Source organism: Delphinapterus leucas, chromosome 16 (assembly GCF_059928025.1).
Source record: "Delphinapterus leucas isolate spDelLeu-1000000601 "Yukka" chromosome 16, BTC_Dleu_Yukka2, whole genome shotgun sequence".
In the NCBI taxonomy this organism is placed as follows: domain Eukaryota; kingdom Metazoa; phylum Chordata; class Mammalia; order Artiodactyla; family Monodontidae; genus Delphinapterus; species Delphinapterus leucas.
This window is the reverse complement of record NC_143144.1, coordinates 54282576-54300170: the sequence shown is the minus strand read 5'-3', so window position 1 is coordinate 54300170 and position 17595 is coordinate 54282576. Positions and strand designations below refer to the sequence as shown.

The 17595-nt window shown below is 43.0% G+C and overlaps 1 protein-coding gene across 2 annotated transcripts in view; it reads right to left on the bottom strand.

The window, feature by feature from the left end:
• Positions 1-13184: 13184 nt before the first annotated feature.
• Positions 13185-17595, bottom strand: part of LGI1 (leucine rich glioma inactivated 1) — a 33228-nt gene continuing 28817 nt past the window's right edge. For both annotated transcript variants that reach the window (XM_089897948.1, XM_089897947.1), the window contains 2 exons: positions 17205-17369; positions 13185-15050 (listed from right to left, as the gene is read on the bottom strand). In XM_089897948.1, coding sequence (XP_089754074.1) covers positions 14215-15050; positions 17205-17369 — 1001 coding nt within the window. In that variant the 3' untranslated portion in view covers positions 13185-14214. The remainder of the gene's footprint in view (positions 15051-17204; positions 17370-17595) is intronic.

Genomic DNA, 17595 nt, shown 5'->3' with positions numbered 1-17595 from the left:
GTAATTCTATTGAAACTGTGATTTATAGGGCCCATTCTCAAGGAAGACTTGTTTCAAATGAACACAGGCAAGCAACATTTTTTTGTTGTTTTTTTCGGTACACGGGCCTCTCACTGTTGTGGCCTCTCCCGTTGCGGAGCACAGGCTCCGGACGTGCAGGCTCAGCGGCCATGGCTCACGGGCCCAGCCGGTCTGCGGCATGTGGGATCTTACCAGACCGGGGCACGAACTCATGTCCCCTGCACCAGCCGGCAGACTCTCAACCACTGCGCCACCAGGGAAGCCCAACATTTTTTTTTAATGTCACAAAAGGGCTGTAACCCACAGAAACACTTCATAGAATCCCCATGTTTTCTCCCACCCACTTCCTTTACACAGCTGCTTCTGGGTCCTTCCCTTCCAAAACCCAAATTCGAACACCCTCCTTCAGCCTAATCTGTGAGTTTCTTTGTGTTATTCTCCTCCCAGTTCTGCTTCAGGAGAGACCCCAAAATAGGACTCTGGGAGGACTTGGGGAGAGGAAGAAATTGAGTAGAAGAAGGCAGAATTTTCTTTAGCTTTAGAGCCAGGAGAAGGGCTGGGAATACATTGACAGCAACAGTTGTGCCTAGTTAGACTAACATCTTTGATAACAAAGTGTTAACAGAATAATTTCCTTGGGCTTCCCTGGTGGCTCAGTGGTTGGGGGTCCGCCTGCCTATGCAGGGGGCGCAGGTTCGTGCCCCGGTCTGGGGGCATCCCCCGTGCCGCGGAGCAGCTGGGCCCGTGAGCCATGGCCGCTGAACCTGTGCGTCCCGAGCCTGTGCTCCGCGGCTGGAGAGGCCACGGCAGTGAGAGGCCCGCTTACCGCAAAAAAAATAATAAATAAAATAAAAAATTCCCTTTACTGTCCTGACCCACTGGGACAGTCATCTCAACTAGCAATAACTCTGAGTGGTACTTGGTACTTGACCCTACACACACGGGGCTTGATGGGTCTTGCTGTATTTAAGGGCAGTAAAATTCAACTACACATAGTCATCTCTGGCTTAACCCAAGAAGAAAGGGAGGCAACCAAGCAGGCCCCCTCTATGTGTACATGACCCTCACCATGCTCACCATCACCTGAGTGAGAAAACTCACCTTCTGGAGAAGGAGATAGAGGGCAGGAGGTCTATTGGGAAGATGTTATCTCTCTTTGTTGTGGAGGTGGTGAACATTGGTGACACAGGCAAAGCAACGGTTAGTCTGTTCAGACCTGCTAGGTAGGATAGGTGGTTGTTTCAGGCTGAATTTAATTAATTGCTTATATCTTGGCTGAGTCATTAGGAGTTTATGTTCTAGTCTTCAGCTTTGCATGGTCCAAATTGCTGTTCTCATGGTTCCTTTTGGGATGACCGGGCTTTGGAGGATTAATCCAGTCTCTCGGGGGGCAGGCCAGTGTATTGATTTCAGGGGAGAACATTGCCTTGAAGAAGGACAGATTTGGGGTGCTGCTTTTCCACTGAGAAATTCTGTTTACAATACTAAAGCAAGATGCTATTTAAATATTTTTCCTCAGTTGCAGATTCCTCCTCTGGCCTCTGCTGCCTTCCTCATCAGGCTGAAGCAGGACCTTGGCAAAGTTTATTCAGCAAAAATTTAATTATTATTCTAGTTCTTGAACCTTGGTAGCCCCTGGACTCTGTTCTTGGAATTTCCAGAACAGCCTCAGGAAAGGAAATCTCTTTCCCCAAACCTCCTTTCCCACTTTAGCTGCAACTTTTCCAGGGACCACCCTTCATGGACCGGATCCCCTGGAGCTCAGATGTCCACAGTAGATGCCACACAGTCTCTGGGGTCGCCTGCAAGGGCAGCCTGGTTCTGCTGCCCTCTCTGACCACAGTGGGCTTGTTCTGTCTGTTAACCATTGGGTCACATCCCCCTCCCCACCAAGGTTGCAATTCTTACCCTCCACCTCTCCTTCCTCATTTGTCCTTAACAGGTACCAGACCCTCTTATTATTAAGGAGCATGGCATGAAGCCATGTTGCAGCTTCCGGGTAGAGTTTATCTCATAAGCCCCGTGAATGATTCTGGCACCCATCATAAAGAATAATGGGTTATTTCTGGGAAGGGCCCTGAAATATGACCAGAAAATGTCTGAGCTCATCAACTCTGCCCTGCCTCTCATTCAATTTGTTGTCAGACGGTAATATCTCTTGACCTTGCTCCCACATTTTGTGATAGTTCCTATTTGGGGGCCTCTAATCACGAGGCTACTCACTACAGCAGAGTAATATTATAATTGTTATTGTTATGCTTTATCTGCTACAGCATCCTTGAAGTGGTAGCTGAGCATTGCAGAAATTTCAAATATCAGCATCAGGTTGACCCTTTAAACAGAAAGCAAAGGGGAAAAGATTTAGAAAGATGCTGTTGGGGGTAAAATTGGGTATCCTAGAAATAAAGGAGCCTAGGTTTAGATACCCCAACATGCTGGGTTATTAGGGACCATTAATACAAGTCAAATTTTATTTTAGAGTGTAGACTTCTTCAGAGTCTTGTGCTGATCCTTCCCAGCACACTAATGCAGGCTAGCAGTGCAGGATCTGGGAAGTACTTCTGGGAGGATCCACCTACTACGTAGCCTTTTTTGTTTGCCATGGAAGAGCATTTTAGCAGATGTGTGTATTTAAAAGTGGTCTGCACTCTTCCCCCACACCAGTGTAAATACTGTAAGCCTGAACATCTGCCCCATATCACTGATGACTACAGGGCAAATTGGCCTTCGATTAGGAGGATGAGACAGCAAAATCCTCATCAAACCAATAGTGGCATCTCTAAGAGTTGGCTGGGGTCGGGCAGTAAGGGAGCTTAGTCCCCTTTAATCTCCATTTTTGGGAAAACTTTTCTTTAAAAAGGTTATTCAGGTATTATATGAAAACAGTTTTTAAAAACTCGAATAAAGGAATTCCAATAAAAATAGTAGTAGCAGCCAGTGCATGCTTTGGTGGGGGTTTTTTCCCCCCGATACAGTTACATAGTAATGTCCCAAGCAGTGGCTATTCCATCAATGCACGCATCAGTATATGAAGATTACGTTGACTTGGAATAGTGCTCTCAGTAGCATGAATAAGAAAGGAGTCTTTATTATTTTAGGCAAGTAATATTTGAGCTCTACCAAAGGATTGCATGTACCCCAGCCTATCCTGACTGATACAATCAATGCAAGTACAGTGGTCAATCACTAGGGCTCTGATTTCAGACAGACCTAGATTTTTTTTTTTTAAGTTTTGAATTATATTTTATTTATTTTTTTATACAGCAGGTTCTTATTAGTTATCCATTTTCTACATATTAATGTATACATGTCAATCCCAATCTCCCAATTCATCCCACCCCCCCCCACCACTTTCCCCCCTTGGTGTCCATACATTTGTTCTCTACATCTGTGTCTCAATTTCTGCCCTGCAAACCAGTTCATCTGTAGACCTAGCTATTTTTTAATTGAAGTGTAGCTGATTTACAATAGTGCATTAGTTTCAGTTGTACAGCATAGTGATTCAGTATCTTTGCAGATTATATTCTATTATAGGTTACTACAAGATAATGGGCATAATTCCCTGTGCTATACAGTATATCATTGTTCATTATCTATTTTATATACAGTAGTTTGTATCTGTTAATCCAATACCCCTCATTTGTCTCTCCCCACTTCCCTCTCCCCTTTGGTAACCACAAGTTTGTTTTCGATGTCTGTGAAAGACAGACCTGGATTTGAATCCGGGCTCTGCTGTCTCCTAGCTATATGCCTTAGGTAGACTTCTGAACCGCTCTCAACTTCAGTTCCTTATGTAGAAAACACTGATAATAGGATTGTTGCAAGGCTTGGATGACTAAATACATGTAAAACATTCAGCACATGAGTAAGTACTCAATAAGTGGTAGCTTTCAATGATTAACAGTGTTTTTAGCCTATTTAACATAAGTTCACAGGCAATATAAATACAGGAGGAATGTGTGTGACCTGGCAGAGTTATTGCACTAGATGGAATACTGCCTTTTAGGAGATACAGAAAGGAGTAAGTTCTTCAAGCTTTGTGGTGAAAATAAGTGCACATATGACTATTTTGTGATAGTGGAGGGGAAGGGGCCTTTATTTTTGGTCTTTTAAAATAGTATCTCTGCTTGTTCACACTCCATTCAGAGAACAAGTCCTTTTTACTAAACCTTGATGAATTCTGTGCTAAAAATATTCCATTCCCATTTGGTGCAGTGAAATGTCATGTCCATGAAACACCAACATACCAAATGCTGCATGCAGATCCTCAACCCAGCAAACCCAAGCTAACAGGAAGCTGTGATCATCCTCAGCTTATTCATACTGTACATCTCAGCAGATTACCCTGAAGGATTCTCTAAGGCTTAATTGTTATCTTAGAGCTATTTTAAATTAGAAACATAAAGAACTCATGTACTACAACAAACTCATTTTTAAAGAAAGAAAATTGTGGCCCAGGGAATGAAAACGACTTCTCAAGGTCACAAAAATATAAAAGTGCTGGAACTGGGCCCAGATCTCCAAACTTCCAAGCTAATTTTTTTTCCCCCATTATAACAGAGAGCTACAGAATTTTCAGAGCTGGAAAGACCTTCAGGATGACCTGATCCAGTTCCAATAAGTTATAGAGGAAATTGAGGCCAAAAGAAACTTAAATGTCTCACCCAGGGTAATACCTAAAGCTAGCACGTGCTAGAGTTTGGGGCCAACTTTTGTAACCATAGGCTTGGTGCTCTTGACATGCCACTGGTCAGTCCAATGTGGTTATTTAGAGTAGGGGACCCCAAGTCCCAGTTAGTGGACTGGGAATGAGCTATCAACATCAGAATCACCTAAGGGATATTTAAAAATAAAAATTCCTGGATCCCAGCCTTTGCAGGTTCAGTTTTAGTGGGTCTGAGGTGAGGGCCCCAGAATCTGTATAGTTAGTTTGTTTTCTAGGTGATTCTGGGGGACATCCAGATTGGGGAACCATTATTATTATTATTTTTTTACATCTTTATTGGAGTATAATTGCTTCACAATAGTGTGTTAGTTTCTGCTTTATAACAAAGTGAATCAGTTATACATATACATATGTTCCCATATCTCTTCCCTCTTGCGTCTCCCCCATCCCACCCTCCCTATCCCACCCCTCCAGGCGGTCACAAAGCACCGAGCTGACCTCCCTGTGCTATGCGGTTGCTTCCCACTAGCTATCTACCTTACGTTTGGGAGTGTATATATGTCCATGCCTCTCTCGCTTTGTCACAGCTCACCCTTCCCCCTCCCCATATCCTCAAGTCTGGAGAACCATTATTAACAGAAGCCAGCACTTTATATTCTGTTCTCTGCTGAGACTGGCCGATGATAATTTCCAGATGATGACGAGATACCTATGGGAAAGCTTAGTCAGGGAAAGTCCTGGGCCATCAAGGAGCCTCTAAGATTTTAATCTGCAAAGCCAACCTCAAGGTAACTAGAGCAAGGAGAGAGCTGCCCTCGCCAGATGGAGATTGATCTGAAGTGGAAACACATCCAGGAGAAGAGAAAATGATCTAGGAACGCTTGGTCTCATCTCCTAGGCATGGGTGGCCACTAAATCAGAATTGGCAGCTTGACTTCACTTGGGAAAACATCCTTTTAAAATAAAGGTTATCCGTTTAAATATTTTAAAACAGAATATTTGAGAGAACACCATTTAAAAATGTATATAGAAATTGTACCAGTGAATCATCATGAATAATAGACAAAGATGGGAGGTTATGTTTTGTCAAGTCTCACAAAATAAGAGCTGGAAGGGCTCTTTGAAACCTTTTAGTGAAGGGATTCTAAACACATCTGAGGCCGTGGCTTCTCCTCTGCTTCTCCTCTGGTTACCCTGTCTCTCTAAGTAGAGGATCTCAGTAGAGAGCACACCTCTTGCTGATGACTGTTGTTGTTTTGCCTATGCGGCATCCTCTCCTCCTTTTTAACAGCACTCTAATTTTACTTTAGGGAATCACCCTTACCTCACTCTCATTCCACGTGGTTCTCATCCGTGGGTTCCAGGGGTGGGCACATGTCCCAAGCTTAGCCAGTCAGAGCACTCTATCCTTAGCCAAAACAATTACTTCAGGTGGGCACTCTGGCCATTGAGCATCATCCTCCAACCTGTGCTAAAACTACTGAGAAAGAGGTCTTGTTACTGGGCATGGCTAGACTGGCAAGAGGCAATGTCGGAGCTGCTGGTGGCTGTCTCTTCACCGTGAACGGAGAGACTGCCTTAGGAAGAAGTCAACATGAAGGAAAATAGAGCCAAGAGTCAGAGAAAGACAGACTAATGAAAATATCACCTGAGTTTCTGGTCTAGGTTTTTCTGAAGCTAGATGCATTTTTATGTTGAAACTAGTTCAGTTGGATTTCAGCAACTGACAACCAAAAGAATCCTGACCACCGTGTCTCCTCAGGGATCAGAAGCTGGGGTAGAGAAATGGTTGTGTGTATTTAGAAATACACCCACGGATAATTCTGATACACCCATTGAGAGTGAACAGAGTTTGGAGACAGGAAATGGGACTTTGCTTTTCCTCACTAGACCACTATTAGTTGAGAATGACTTATGCTAATTGAGGAAGCTTGACCAAAGTCACATAGCCTCAATAGAGTAAACCCCTTCTGAACCTGATTCTGTCTTCTTTTAGAAAAAAAAAGAGAAACATTATACACTTAAAAACAATAAGGGCACATATCACTACAAACCCATTCTATGTAATCATTATACACATTTTGCAGACAAGATTAACTTACCCAGGGTCACAGAACTAATAAGTGGCCACATTGAGATGCAAACCCAGGTCTGCTTGAGTCTAAAACATATTCTGTTAACCACTGTGTCTACTGCCCCAAAGAGAGAATTGACGTGGGCACCATCAGGATAGACCTACAGGCAAAAATGGGAAAACATGGGTCACATCTCACTTTTCCTATAGATCTTACTTTTGCCTCTTTTATTTTTTTGCATGCTGCCTTTTAGAAATAGCCCCAGTGGTGTGCAAATCCTTTAAGGGTAGGGACAATTTCTTGCTCATTTTTGTTTTGTTTTTGTCATTTATCATAGTGTTTTGCACATAGTAGGTGATCAATAAACATCTTCAATGAAATTGCGCTTGCTGTGTCCATAGGTGTAAGTATCTGATAGCCTGAGGCTACTAGGAACACTCTAGGTTCCTGAGTGGTATATCTGTCTATCTGGCAGTTTACAGAGTTTGGAAGTTTTAATATGTTTTGTCTTTAAGCACTTCAAAGCATGGTGTCACTGATGAATACTATCCAAATGAATCTTGACTTTGCTTCTTAACTGGCTATTTGACTTGGGCAAGTTACTTAGCTTTTCTAAGACTCAGCTGTCTCATCTGTAAAATAATACTATTATATAGAACTATAAAGGATAAAAATGATAATGCAGGTAAAGCACTTAGTATATTACTTGGCTCATAGTAAGTGCTCAATAAATGACACCCATTATTATAATGAAATTAAAATATTAAAGAATATTTCCTAAATTAAAGGTAGAATTGTTAAACATGTGTGGGTAGACAAGGTCAGGGAAATAAAGGACAAAGGACAGTTGTCCTGAGATCTGGTACTATTAAGAGGACTGATTTCTGGGATACAGTTTTGCTGGGAATTATTGTTCAAAGCTTCATCTAGGCAAGATGCTTCCCCTTGGCATCTCTGAGTAGTGCTGACCATGGATGTGGATCCTTACCTGGGGATAAAAATTGTAAAGGGCATAGAATTTCCAGGAGTATCAAACTTCTCATCCTTAGGGTCTCCATGGATTAATTAAATCAGTTCCTAGCCTTCAGTTTTGTGGACTAGGTTTTAGGTAGATCTGCAGTATGTGTTTTTAATGACTCCGGAAATAAATTATGTCTCTTTTACCTCCCATCTCACCCCGGTTACCCCTGGGGAGCAGGTGGGCCTATACGGGCCTGCTCTTTTGGGGTAATCCATGGCGAGGACTTTTTGTGGGACTGGAAATTTACCACAGGGAATAGGGAATGAGGCTGCTTCTCAGATATGTGAACATGAAGGCTGAAGCTGCTGGGCTTAAATCTATTTCATTCCCACCAACTTTGTGTTCTCTCTAAAAGTGGGACTGTTCTAGGAGATTGAGGGTGGGGTGGCATAGAATGATCATAGCTGCCTAAGAGACAGTCCTGACCCTCAGGGATGTGTAACCTGGTGGGAGAGATGGACATACCAACAACTAACCAAACGGCAAGGCAGAATGAATTGTGAGTCTTGCTCATGGTAAAAGCAACGGGCTGAGAAAGCCAGAGAAAGGAGAAATCCTATCTAATTGGTTCGATGAGAAGGACTAAGATTTCAAAAGGTAAAAGAGTAAGGAAAGGGCATTGTAGGTGGTTGCAGCAGCCCGGGCACGGAAGCATGTAAGTGCTTAGATAGGCAGGGATTGGCCAGTTGTGTGGGTAACAGGTGGGTGGGTGAAGTGGAGGATGCTAGAGTGGGAGAAGAAGCTGGGTCAAATTTTGAACTCCACGTTCAGAACTTTATAGGGCCATTGTAGGTCTTCCTGGGCCTGTGGTTTCTGTGGATGCCCTGATGCCCTTGATAACAATCGTATGAAAATGCGTCTACATCCCACATTAAGATTGACATATAACTGCAAGAGCTGAAATGAGTGAGTTGAGCTCTCATTGACTAGTTCAGTTTACCTGTAGATGTGGTTCTAGGACCACTGCCTGTCCAGGAAGACTGTGGAATCCATTTGGGATGAGATAAGTCCAGAACTTGAGAGGAAGTGCTGAGAAACTCTTACAGCAATTTGACATTGCCACAATAACCAAGCGCGTGATTGTTTTTCTAGTAATTCATTTTTATTCTAATTTCCAAAAATATTGGTCCACAATATAAATGGAAATACGTTGGTCTAAAATATATTGGAGATTTTAAAATTTCCATGGTCCAAATTTTTTTTTAAACACTGGAAATATTTTTATAAAGTTGAGAAGCTCTGAGCTAGTTGAAATAATACTACTTTTTAAAGAAATTTGTGGTCAGAAATGACAGAGGAGAGAGTTGGTGGATTTGAATGTAGAGCAATAGAAATTATACAGTTTGAATAGCAGAGAGAAAAGAGATTGAAATATCTAGTACTCACCACTGTATCTACCTTATAGTACATTGTGCCTAAGTGTTCTGAATTGGTCGAAGATAATTTTGTGGCAAATACAGAAAACCACACAAACTAACCTAAAACAAGACAAAATGTGTGTGTGTGTGTGTGTGTGTGTGTGTGGTGGGTTGTTATAAGAAGGTTACAGAGGTATCTCAAGGAATTCAAGGACAGGGAGTGCCATTGGATATCATGAGGGATGGAGTGGAAAATGAACGATCACTAGGAATCAGGGCTGCTTCTCCCCATCTCCTCTCTCCCACTCTTACTCCTCACTCCTTTCCCTCTGGGATGGATGCTGATCCTCATTCAGGAATAAAGGAATTATTTTCCCAGCTTCTGGGAGTACTAACAGAAGATGGGTCTCTACTGTCTGCCTTCTTTGGGGATTGCCTTGGCTGAAAAAACAGCCTCACCCAAGGCCATGCTTTCTTCCAGGGACAGCCCACCTCCAACGGAGCTATAAAGGTCTGATCCCCTTGCTCCAACTTGGGACAGCTGAGAAAGGACATCTCAGCTCTAGAGCTCCCTACAGGGTTGCTTTTATTAGAACTGCATCACAGTTCAGCTGCTTTCTTTGCCAAATTCTAATTCCTTCTCCCTTCCCAGTGTTGGTCTCAAAGGTACTACCTAATACATGTACATTAACTTCTCAGAGTCTGGTTCTCAGGTGACCCAAGCTGGGACACCATGCCTCCCAATCTTCGTCCCACTCTCCCTCCTCCCTTCCTTTTTACTCTCCCGTTTCCCCTCCTTCCCTCTCCCTTTTCTTACCCCCTTTCTCTCTTCTTCCCTCCTTCTTTTTCCACTCCCTCCCTCTCTCTTGACTATGTAGTTTCTCACCCCTCCTTTCTGAGTGTCTGCTTCATTCTCTTCTCACCTTTCAGACCAGTTCCCTCTACTCTTCTGGTTCATGGACCATCATGGCTGCTCCATAACAGAGTAGTGCCTCAGCCACCATCATTGTAGCGTATGCTTTCGGTCACCCACCCAGGTGCCCTTTGCTAGGCTGGTGCACCCATCCTGCAGTGTGGGTGTTGGTTAATGACTGCTTACATTGGTACCCTTCTCTGCAGGATTACCCTTAGCCAATTGCAACCTTCTCAGCTGGAGATGCCTGAGAGGTTATGCCCCACATTCTTCGATCACTGACTGTCAGATGAGGGATATAAATGTCCACATTCCTTGCTTCAAGGCAGGACACACTCTGTAGTACAATTCATGCTTTAGAGTTCCACATGGGGTCAGGCTGCAGCTGGACTTCTCCTGAAAGGACATCTTTGCTTGACATCTTCCCCTGCCCTATGCGCCTCTCTCTCCCTTACCTGAGAGCACTCCTTCAGTAAATCCCACTGCTTCGAGAGAACCAAATTTAAGATCATCACCTTACAAGTCTGGTGCCTGTGGCTAATTGGCCCAGACTCTGCTGTCCTAATTCCAGATATCCAGGAGGGAGAATGGATTGGCTTAGGCTGAGCCTAGCCCAGCTTCTGGATTGAGCACCTAGATTGAGAGTTCACTCCAGGTCCAATCATTTATGGCTGGAGAGCGGGCAGAGTTGCGTAGTATAGAGTAGATGAGGGTTACAGGGAGAGAGGGCAACTCTCAGAAAACACTGGTCAATTCCTGCAAAAGTGGACCCTACCATATGTCCTCCTTCTCAGTCTTTCTCGAATTTATTTTCTCGGTCAGCCTCTTCACTCCTCACCTCTCTCCCCATCTGCAATCCCAGGTTCCAATGGGAGGGTTTTGAAAGGTAGCATCATGTGATGGAGAAGGGACTGGGCCAAGTGTCAGGAGGCCTGGACCGTAGCTTACCTCACCTAGCTTGCTTCACATCTCTGGGTCTCAGCTTCGAGGTAAATTAGACAGTTGGTTTGCTAACTTAAACAGCCAATGCTTCTATGAAAACAAACAGGGCGGAGTCTAGATCCACTATCTCTGCAGCCCTGAAGTCAGCAGAGTACCTGGCACAGAGTCGGAACATACTGAAAACAGGAGATAGCCTTTAAAAATGAAATGACAGGTACTTCCCTGGTGGCACAGTGGTTAAGAATCCGCCTGCCAATGCAGGGGACACGGATTCGAGCCCTGGGCCGGGAAGATCCCACATGCCGCAGAGCAACTAAGCCTGTGCGCCACAACTACTGAGCCTGTGCTCTAGAGCCTGCGAGCCACAACTACCGAGCCCGCGTGCCACAACTACTGAAGCCCACGCACCTAGAGCCGGTGCTCCAAAACGTGAAGCCACCGCAATGAGAAGCCCCTGCACCGCAAGGAAGAGTAGCCCCCGTGCGCCGCAACTAGAGAAAGCCCGAGCACAGCAATGAAGACCCAATGCAGCCAAAAATAAATTAAAAAAAAAAAAAAAGAAATGATGGTGAATTATATTACAACAGTAAGGTAGAGCATGACCCCAAAACATACAATATTCTGGGTGTGGAGCCCATTAGTAATAGCTAGCACTTGGTGAGTGCTAACTTGTGCCATTCTGTGTTAAGCACTTCCCATGCTATTCTTTGCATGATTACTACTGCAGTATAACAAATCACCCCAAAACTTGGCCTTTTAAAACAACCATTTTATTATGCTCTTAGATTTTGTGGGTCAGGAATTTGGACAGGGCATCATAGGGATGGCTTGTCTCTGCTCCATGATTTCCGGATCCTCACTTGGGAAGATTTGATGGGCTGTGGTGACTTGACAGCTGGGGGCTGAAATCACCTGGAGCCATCTTCACTCACAGGACTGGTGGTTGATGTGGCTGTTGGCTGGGACCTTATCTGGGGCTGTTGACCAAAGCTTGGGCTTCCTCAGAATGGTAGCCTCAGGCTAATAGGACTTTCTATGCAGCAGCTAACGCCTCCCAAAGGGATTGTCCCAATTTCACAAGGCAGAAGCTTCATTGTTTTTATGACTTAGCTTCAAAAGTCAAACTGCATCATTTCCACCACGTTCTGTTGGTTACAAGGCCATCCAGATTGAAGGATAGGGGAATTAGGCATCACCTCTTGATGGGGTTGGGGGAAGTTCTCATAGAGCAAGTAGGCTGGGAGATATTGTTGTGGCCATATTTGTAAAATTCAATCCACCATGTGTGCATTGTTTCATTTAATCCTTCTGTTGTCCTTTGAGTAGGCATCATTGTACCTTTACAGATGACGACACTGAGGCTCAGAGAGGTCATGTCACTTGCCTGTGGACAAAATCAGGACATTGCAGGGCTGGACTTAAACCCAGTCTGTACCAAGCAGGTGTTCTCCAACACATATGTGCTGCTTATAGGACAAGGGAGCAAAGAAAGTCAGACATTCAAAGGCCAGGTCTCCCTATGTGTAGGATTGGGAGCGGGTAAGTCTTCTTCTTGTCCCCCCATAACCCTGATGTCAGAGTTAGTATCTTCCCCATGTGGTAAAGGAGTCTGGTTTCTATGCATAACTCCCCAAGGTGTTGCTTCCCAGAGACTATGTAACTATTATGTGTACCTCTGACGCCTCAAGTTCTCCAGGCATGTGCTGCCAGTGGAGTTGCTGTCTGTCCCACCTGCCCCCACGCCCCTAGTCATTTGGCAAAAGATTCTGGGGAACAATGAGTTGGAGGGAGCTCTGATCCCCTCTGTGAAGGCAGCGCACAGAACCACATCATGCCAAGAATATCTTCTCTGCCCTGATCCCCTTTTGAAATCATGTCTTCCCTTTAAGTTCAAACAAGGACCACTTCTTGCAGGAACTCATTGTGGATACTCCCCCGATACTTAAAATCAGAATGTTCAGGTGAAATTTGGCACTCACTGCTAACTGTAGCTTTTTGTGTCCTAACCCCCCATTAGTCTTCTAAGGCCCCATGGATCAAAGACTATGCCCTCCTCTTTCCTCAGTTTTCCTCCCCAAACCAGAGGAATGATACCCCGTTCTTAATAGGTACTCAAATCAGTATGACTGATTAGATCAAAGGGCCTCATGAAGTTTATTATTAAGTTTATGACAGGAGGACACGTGCATCTTCGAAAGTAGTTTTTAAGAGCCTGCTCTATCACAGGCATTGTGTTAAGTGCTAACATACCATGTGATCCAGGAGCAGGAATTTAGAAAATCAAATATGAGCCTCGTAGGCACTCTGCAGTATGTCAGTAACGTATCAGAACTGGTGTCTAGAAGTGAAGCATCCTTGATCATATTAAGAGGACTTCATATGGGATACATCTGAGACAAGTGCTGTAAGGTTACAATCTCTGTCAGCTGTCAGATGATTCCAGAGTCAAACATTTAGAAAGCCCCGGAATAGGGCTTTAAAAATCCAAAATCTTGACTTTGGCTTCTTCTCTAAGTTGTCTGAACGATGTTTTTAGCTGGAACTATCAGATAGAAAAGGATGGGTCTAACTGTCAAATTAGCCTTCTTGTAACAGGCAAATTTCACTACCCTTCTTTCCATTTGTCACCATTTCACCTCAAAATGTTCCCCAAAGCCATGCCCTTTAGAAACACCTTTGAATGTTCAAACTCAACTGATCGTCCTATTAATAAATGATGAGTAATCAGTATCAGTGTTTATCTTCACTCATTATGCACACCATAAATTCTTGATCCAAATATAACCCTATTGTATAAAATTCCTTCCTCAACATACCATCACCAAGAATAAAATAACTCCTGTAAATAATTACCTTTGGGATATGAAAGAAAATGTAAACATTTTATTTGGCAGTTGTTTCTGAACACATGAATAAATAAATGGAAAAGTACATATTCATATTTCTTTTTGGAGTAACAGATACCATTAAACGCTTATTTACACATCTTCACTGCAAAGAACAGTTACACAATTCAATTTTGTCTTATAAAAGGTAACTTCCCACACCACTGGACTGGACAGGAAAGGATGGAGATTACGGGTAGTGCTTGGTTCTAGCAGCCTCAGTGTTTGAAAGGCATTCATTTGCAAGTGTGATAAGAAGAGTCATCATGCATTGAGTTCATCCGGATCATATACTGTAGAAAGTTTCTGATGGCAGCCACAGAATTTCGTGTGTCATGCGCTTAAGTCAACTATGACATGTTTGTAAATCTGTGTGTTTCCCTTAAAACTGGAAGCAAAAAGAAAATTACGCTTATTAATGGACACATGCGTGAATGATCTTGGTGCCTGAACATTCAATTCCTGAAATTTTACAAATTTGGCTTTCTCTGCATCCCAGTTATACACTTGAGTAAAGGAATAATCACTTCCAAGAATTGCGTATTGATAGTTATTTATCTGAAGAGGCTGGAACACCATGGATCCTCGCGATGGCATCCTCTGAATATCCTGAAATGAGGAGCCTCCCCATTTCATTACTTTGGAATCACCAATGAATCTTGTCAAGCAAATGTACACGTCACCTTTCACTGAGAAGTGCTTAACGGCATATACATCTTCCATGTTAGGAATGTCAGTTTGGTTAGTAAATAATTGTATTGCTTTGTTCCACTGATAAATTACAGGACGCTGGGAACTACTGGACAGGATTAAATGAGGCGTTCTGAGTGTCTGAGGTGTTCTGGCTATTTCTAGATATTCCACATCAGTATCCCTGTACCACGCATGTAAAGATTGATGGGAGTAGAATCCATTTCCGTTCCATTTATAAATGGTAGTAAAACCAGCTTTTGAACTGTCAGCAACAACAAAGTACCAGTTGTTTTCAATCTTGAACGTTTCAATGTCATTGGGCTTTCGGATTTTGAGAATTTCAATATCCTGGATTTTTATGAATTTATTTGCAAAACTGTCTCTCTTATAGATGTGAGAGCCACCGAACAGCTGGGCCACAATAACATAGAGCTGAGTTTCAATGACTATAGGCTTGCACACTACAGTGGACGTGCCTGGAAAAGACAAATGAGAGATTAGGAGGATGGCCATCCTCTTTTGGACATGTTAATACACATGCCGAAGCCATGCAACTGCCACCAAAATCATTTCCTTGGTTGATTAGGCAAAAGGCCAATTTCCTAATCAGGTCCAATGGCAGCGGGATCCCGAAGTTCTGTGCCTTTGTACCTCATGGAGCCTTGTTATCAATAACTGAGTTGTCATGTCACATCCAACGTGTACTAGACGTTCAGGATACATGGCTACAGCCTGAGTTTTCTCCTCTCACTTTTTTTTTTTTTTTTTTTTTGGCCAAGCCATGTGTGGATCTCAGCTCCCCAACCAGGGATTGAACCCGTGGCCACAGCAGTGACAGCACCAAGTCCTAACCACTGGACCGCCAGGGAACTCCCTCTCCTCTCACTTCTTACAGAAAGAAAGCATTGCTTTCCCTGACATATCATGAGTTGGAAACTGCCATTTATTGAGCACCAACGATATGCTTTGCCAAATCATCTCATTAAATTTCCCAACAATCTTAAGAGATAAATATTATCACCCTCCCTTTTGCAGATGAGCAGACAGAAGCTCAGAGAGGTTCGGTGCTGCTAGGAGAAGGCAGAGTTGGGATTCAAACCCAAGGCTACCAGCGTCTCTATGCTTTTAACCCAACCTGGGGTGGGCAGTTAGCTGTACAAGGACTTCCAACTTGGCCAGCATTCCACAAGGTTCTAGAAGAACCTCACAAAGTTTTGAGCGGTAGTCTGGGCAGCCCACGGCTCTACCTGCAATTGGTTTGCTCTATGTATAAACTGCTTCTTGCTCTAGAATAAACTGACTTTCTCCTGAGAAAGGAGAGAGATGCCACTTGTGAAGCTTTAGGTCACTGGCGGCAGAAAAGAAGGAAGAGAAATCCTTGAGAAAAGTGAAAGAGGGGTACAGTCATGGGCGAAGCTCCTGGATGTTACTTTGGGAAATCTCAGAAAACTACATGGGAGTCTGTCAGAAGCCTAGCTCAATATCCTTTGTTAAGAGTTTAACATTTATCAATAGATTCTGATCTCGTAGAGGGAGCTTGGCTCTAGGAAATCCAAAGAGAGCCGGGCAAATCTGGTCCCAGGCTTTTTCTGACTGCAGCTCTAAGGGCTTTGAGGTAATAAGTTCCAGATCAACTCTTTCTATTAATTGGCTCCATCCATAGGCAAAATTATTCTAGTTGTGACGCTTTTCAAGGCTGTGTAATTCTGTGACCTTGGGAAAATCACTTCTCTGGGATTCAGTTTTCTCTTCTGTACAATGAGGGTTGGAACTAGATGAGAGATGGCCACTAGTTTTCAACCATATACCAATATTGATTGATTGATTGTGACTGCCTGGAGAACTGTGTTAAGAAGGATTCTGTCCTCTGCAAGAAAGAGCATCATGATACATTAGCGATGTCTGTCTGGGGTGAGGGAGGGGATAGTGACTGTATATATGACACATATTCGTCATCCTAGACTAGATGATGCCATCTGAAAGTCTGCAAATATATGATTCATTTTTCATTTAAGTGCTCATCTAAAGATTCATTCAAAGCAATTGACAGACTGTACACATGTAAGAAGAACCTTACACAAAAGTAAGGTTTAGATTTCACAAAGCCCTGCTGCAATCCATTGGAAAACTGAGGGGACTGCAGGAGATTTCCCATGAACATTTTGCAGAAGTAATGTTTTTGCCGTTAAGTTTGAGAGTCATTGATCTAAAATAACCTCCTTATTTTATAGTTAAAAAGAGGGCCCCAGTGAGGGTGAGTGGCTTGACCAGTTAGCTTGTGGCAGAACCTAGATTAGAACTCATAATTCTTAGTCCAGTACTTTTTCATTGAAGAAAAATAACCCACCTTTTATTGTATATTTACTAAGCTAGGTCCTATGCTAAGTTTCTTGAACATATGCTCCCATTGTTTTATAACAACACTGAAAGTTGGGTATTATTATTCCCATTTTACAAGTGAGGAAATTAAGCTTTAGGGAACAATCCCAGGCACTCAGTAAATGGTAGATTTGGGATTCAAATGATTCTCAACCTGCCCAAAGAATTCCCTGATATCATTCATCTTTTCCTGTTGCCCTTGGCCCAAGTGGCTTAACTTTCCACTCAAAATACGATCAGGCTTTTCGTACCTGTAATGTTGTCATAATTCCGGAAGGTCTTTTCTACATGGTCCCATTCAAGGAAAATGCACTTTCCAGTGAAAGGCTGAGCGATGACTACATACTCATCGTTCATGTAAGAAAAAGTGTCTATGGACAGTGATTGAAAAGGCAGGTCTTGAGACTTTGCAAACTCTGCAAAAATTGAAAATGATGATGAGTAGCTGTGCTGATGCCTCATTCCTTGGCTAGATCTCAAATGTCCACAAGAAACATATTTATTCTAGAGAAACAGTGAAATGACAATTTTACTTTGCTTTTAAACACATGAATTTTAATGGTTCATAATATTTTTAAATTGCTCAGTTGGTTTTTAATATATATATTTAAAGAATCTGTTCCTGCATATGTAAAAAATTAG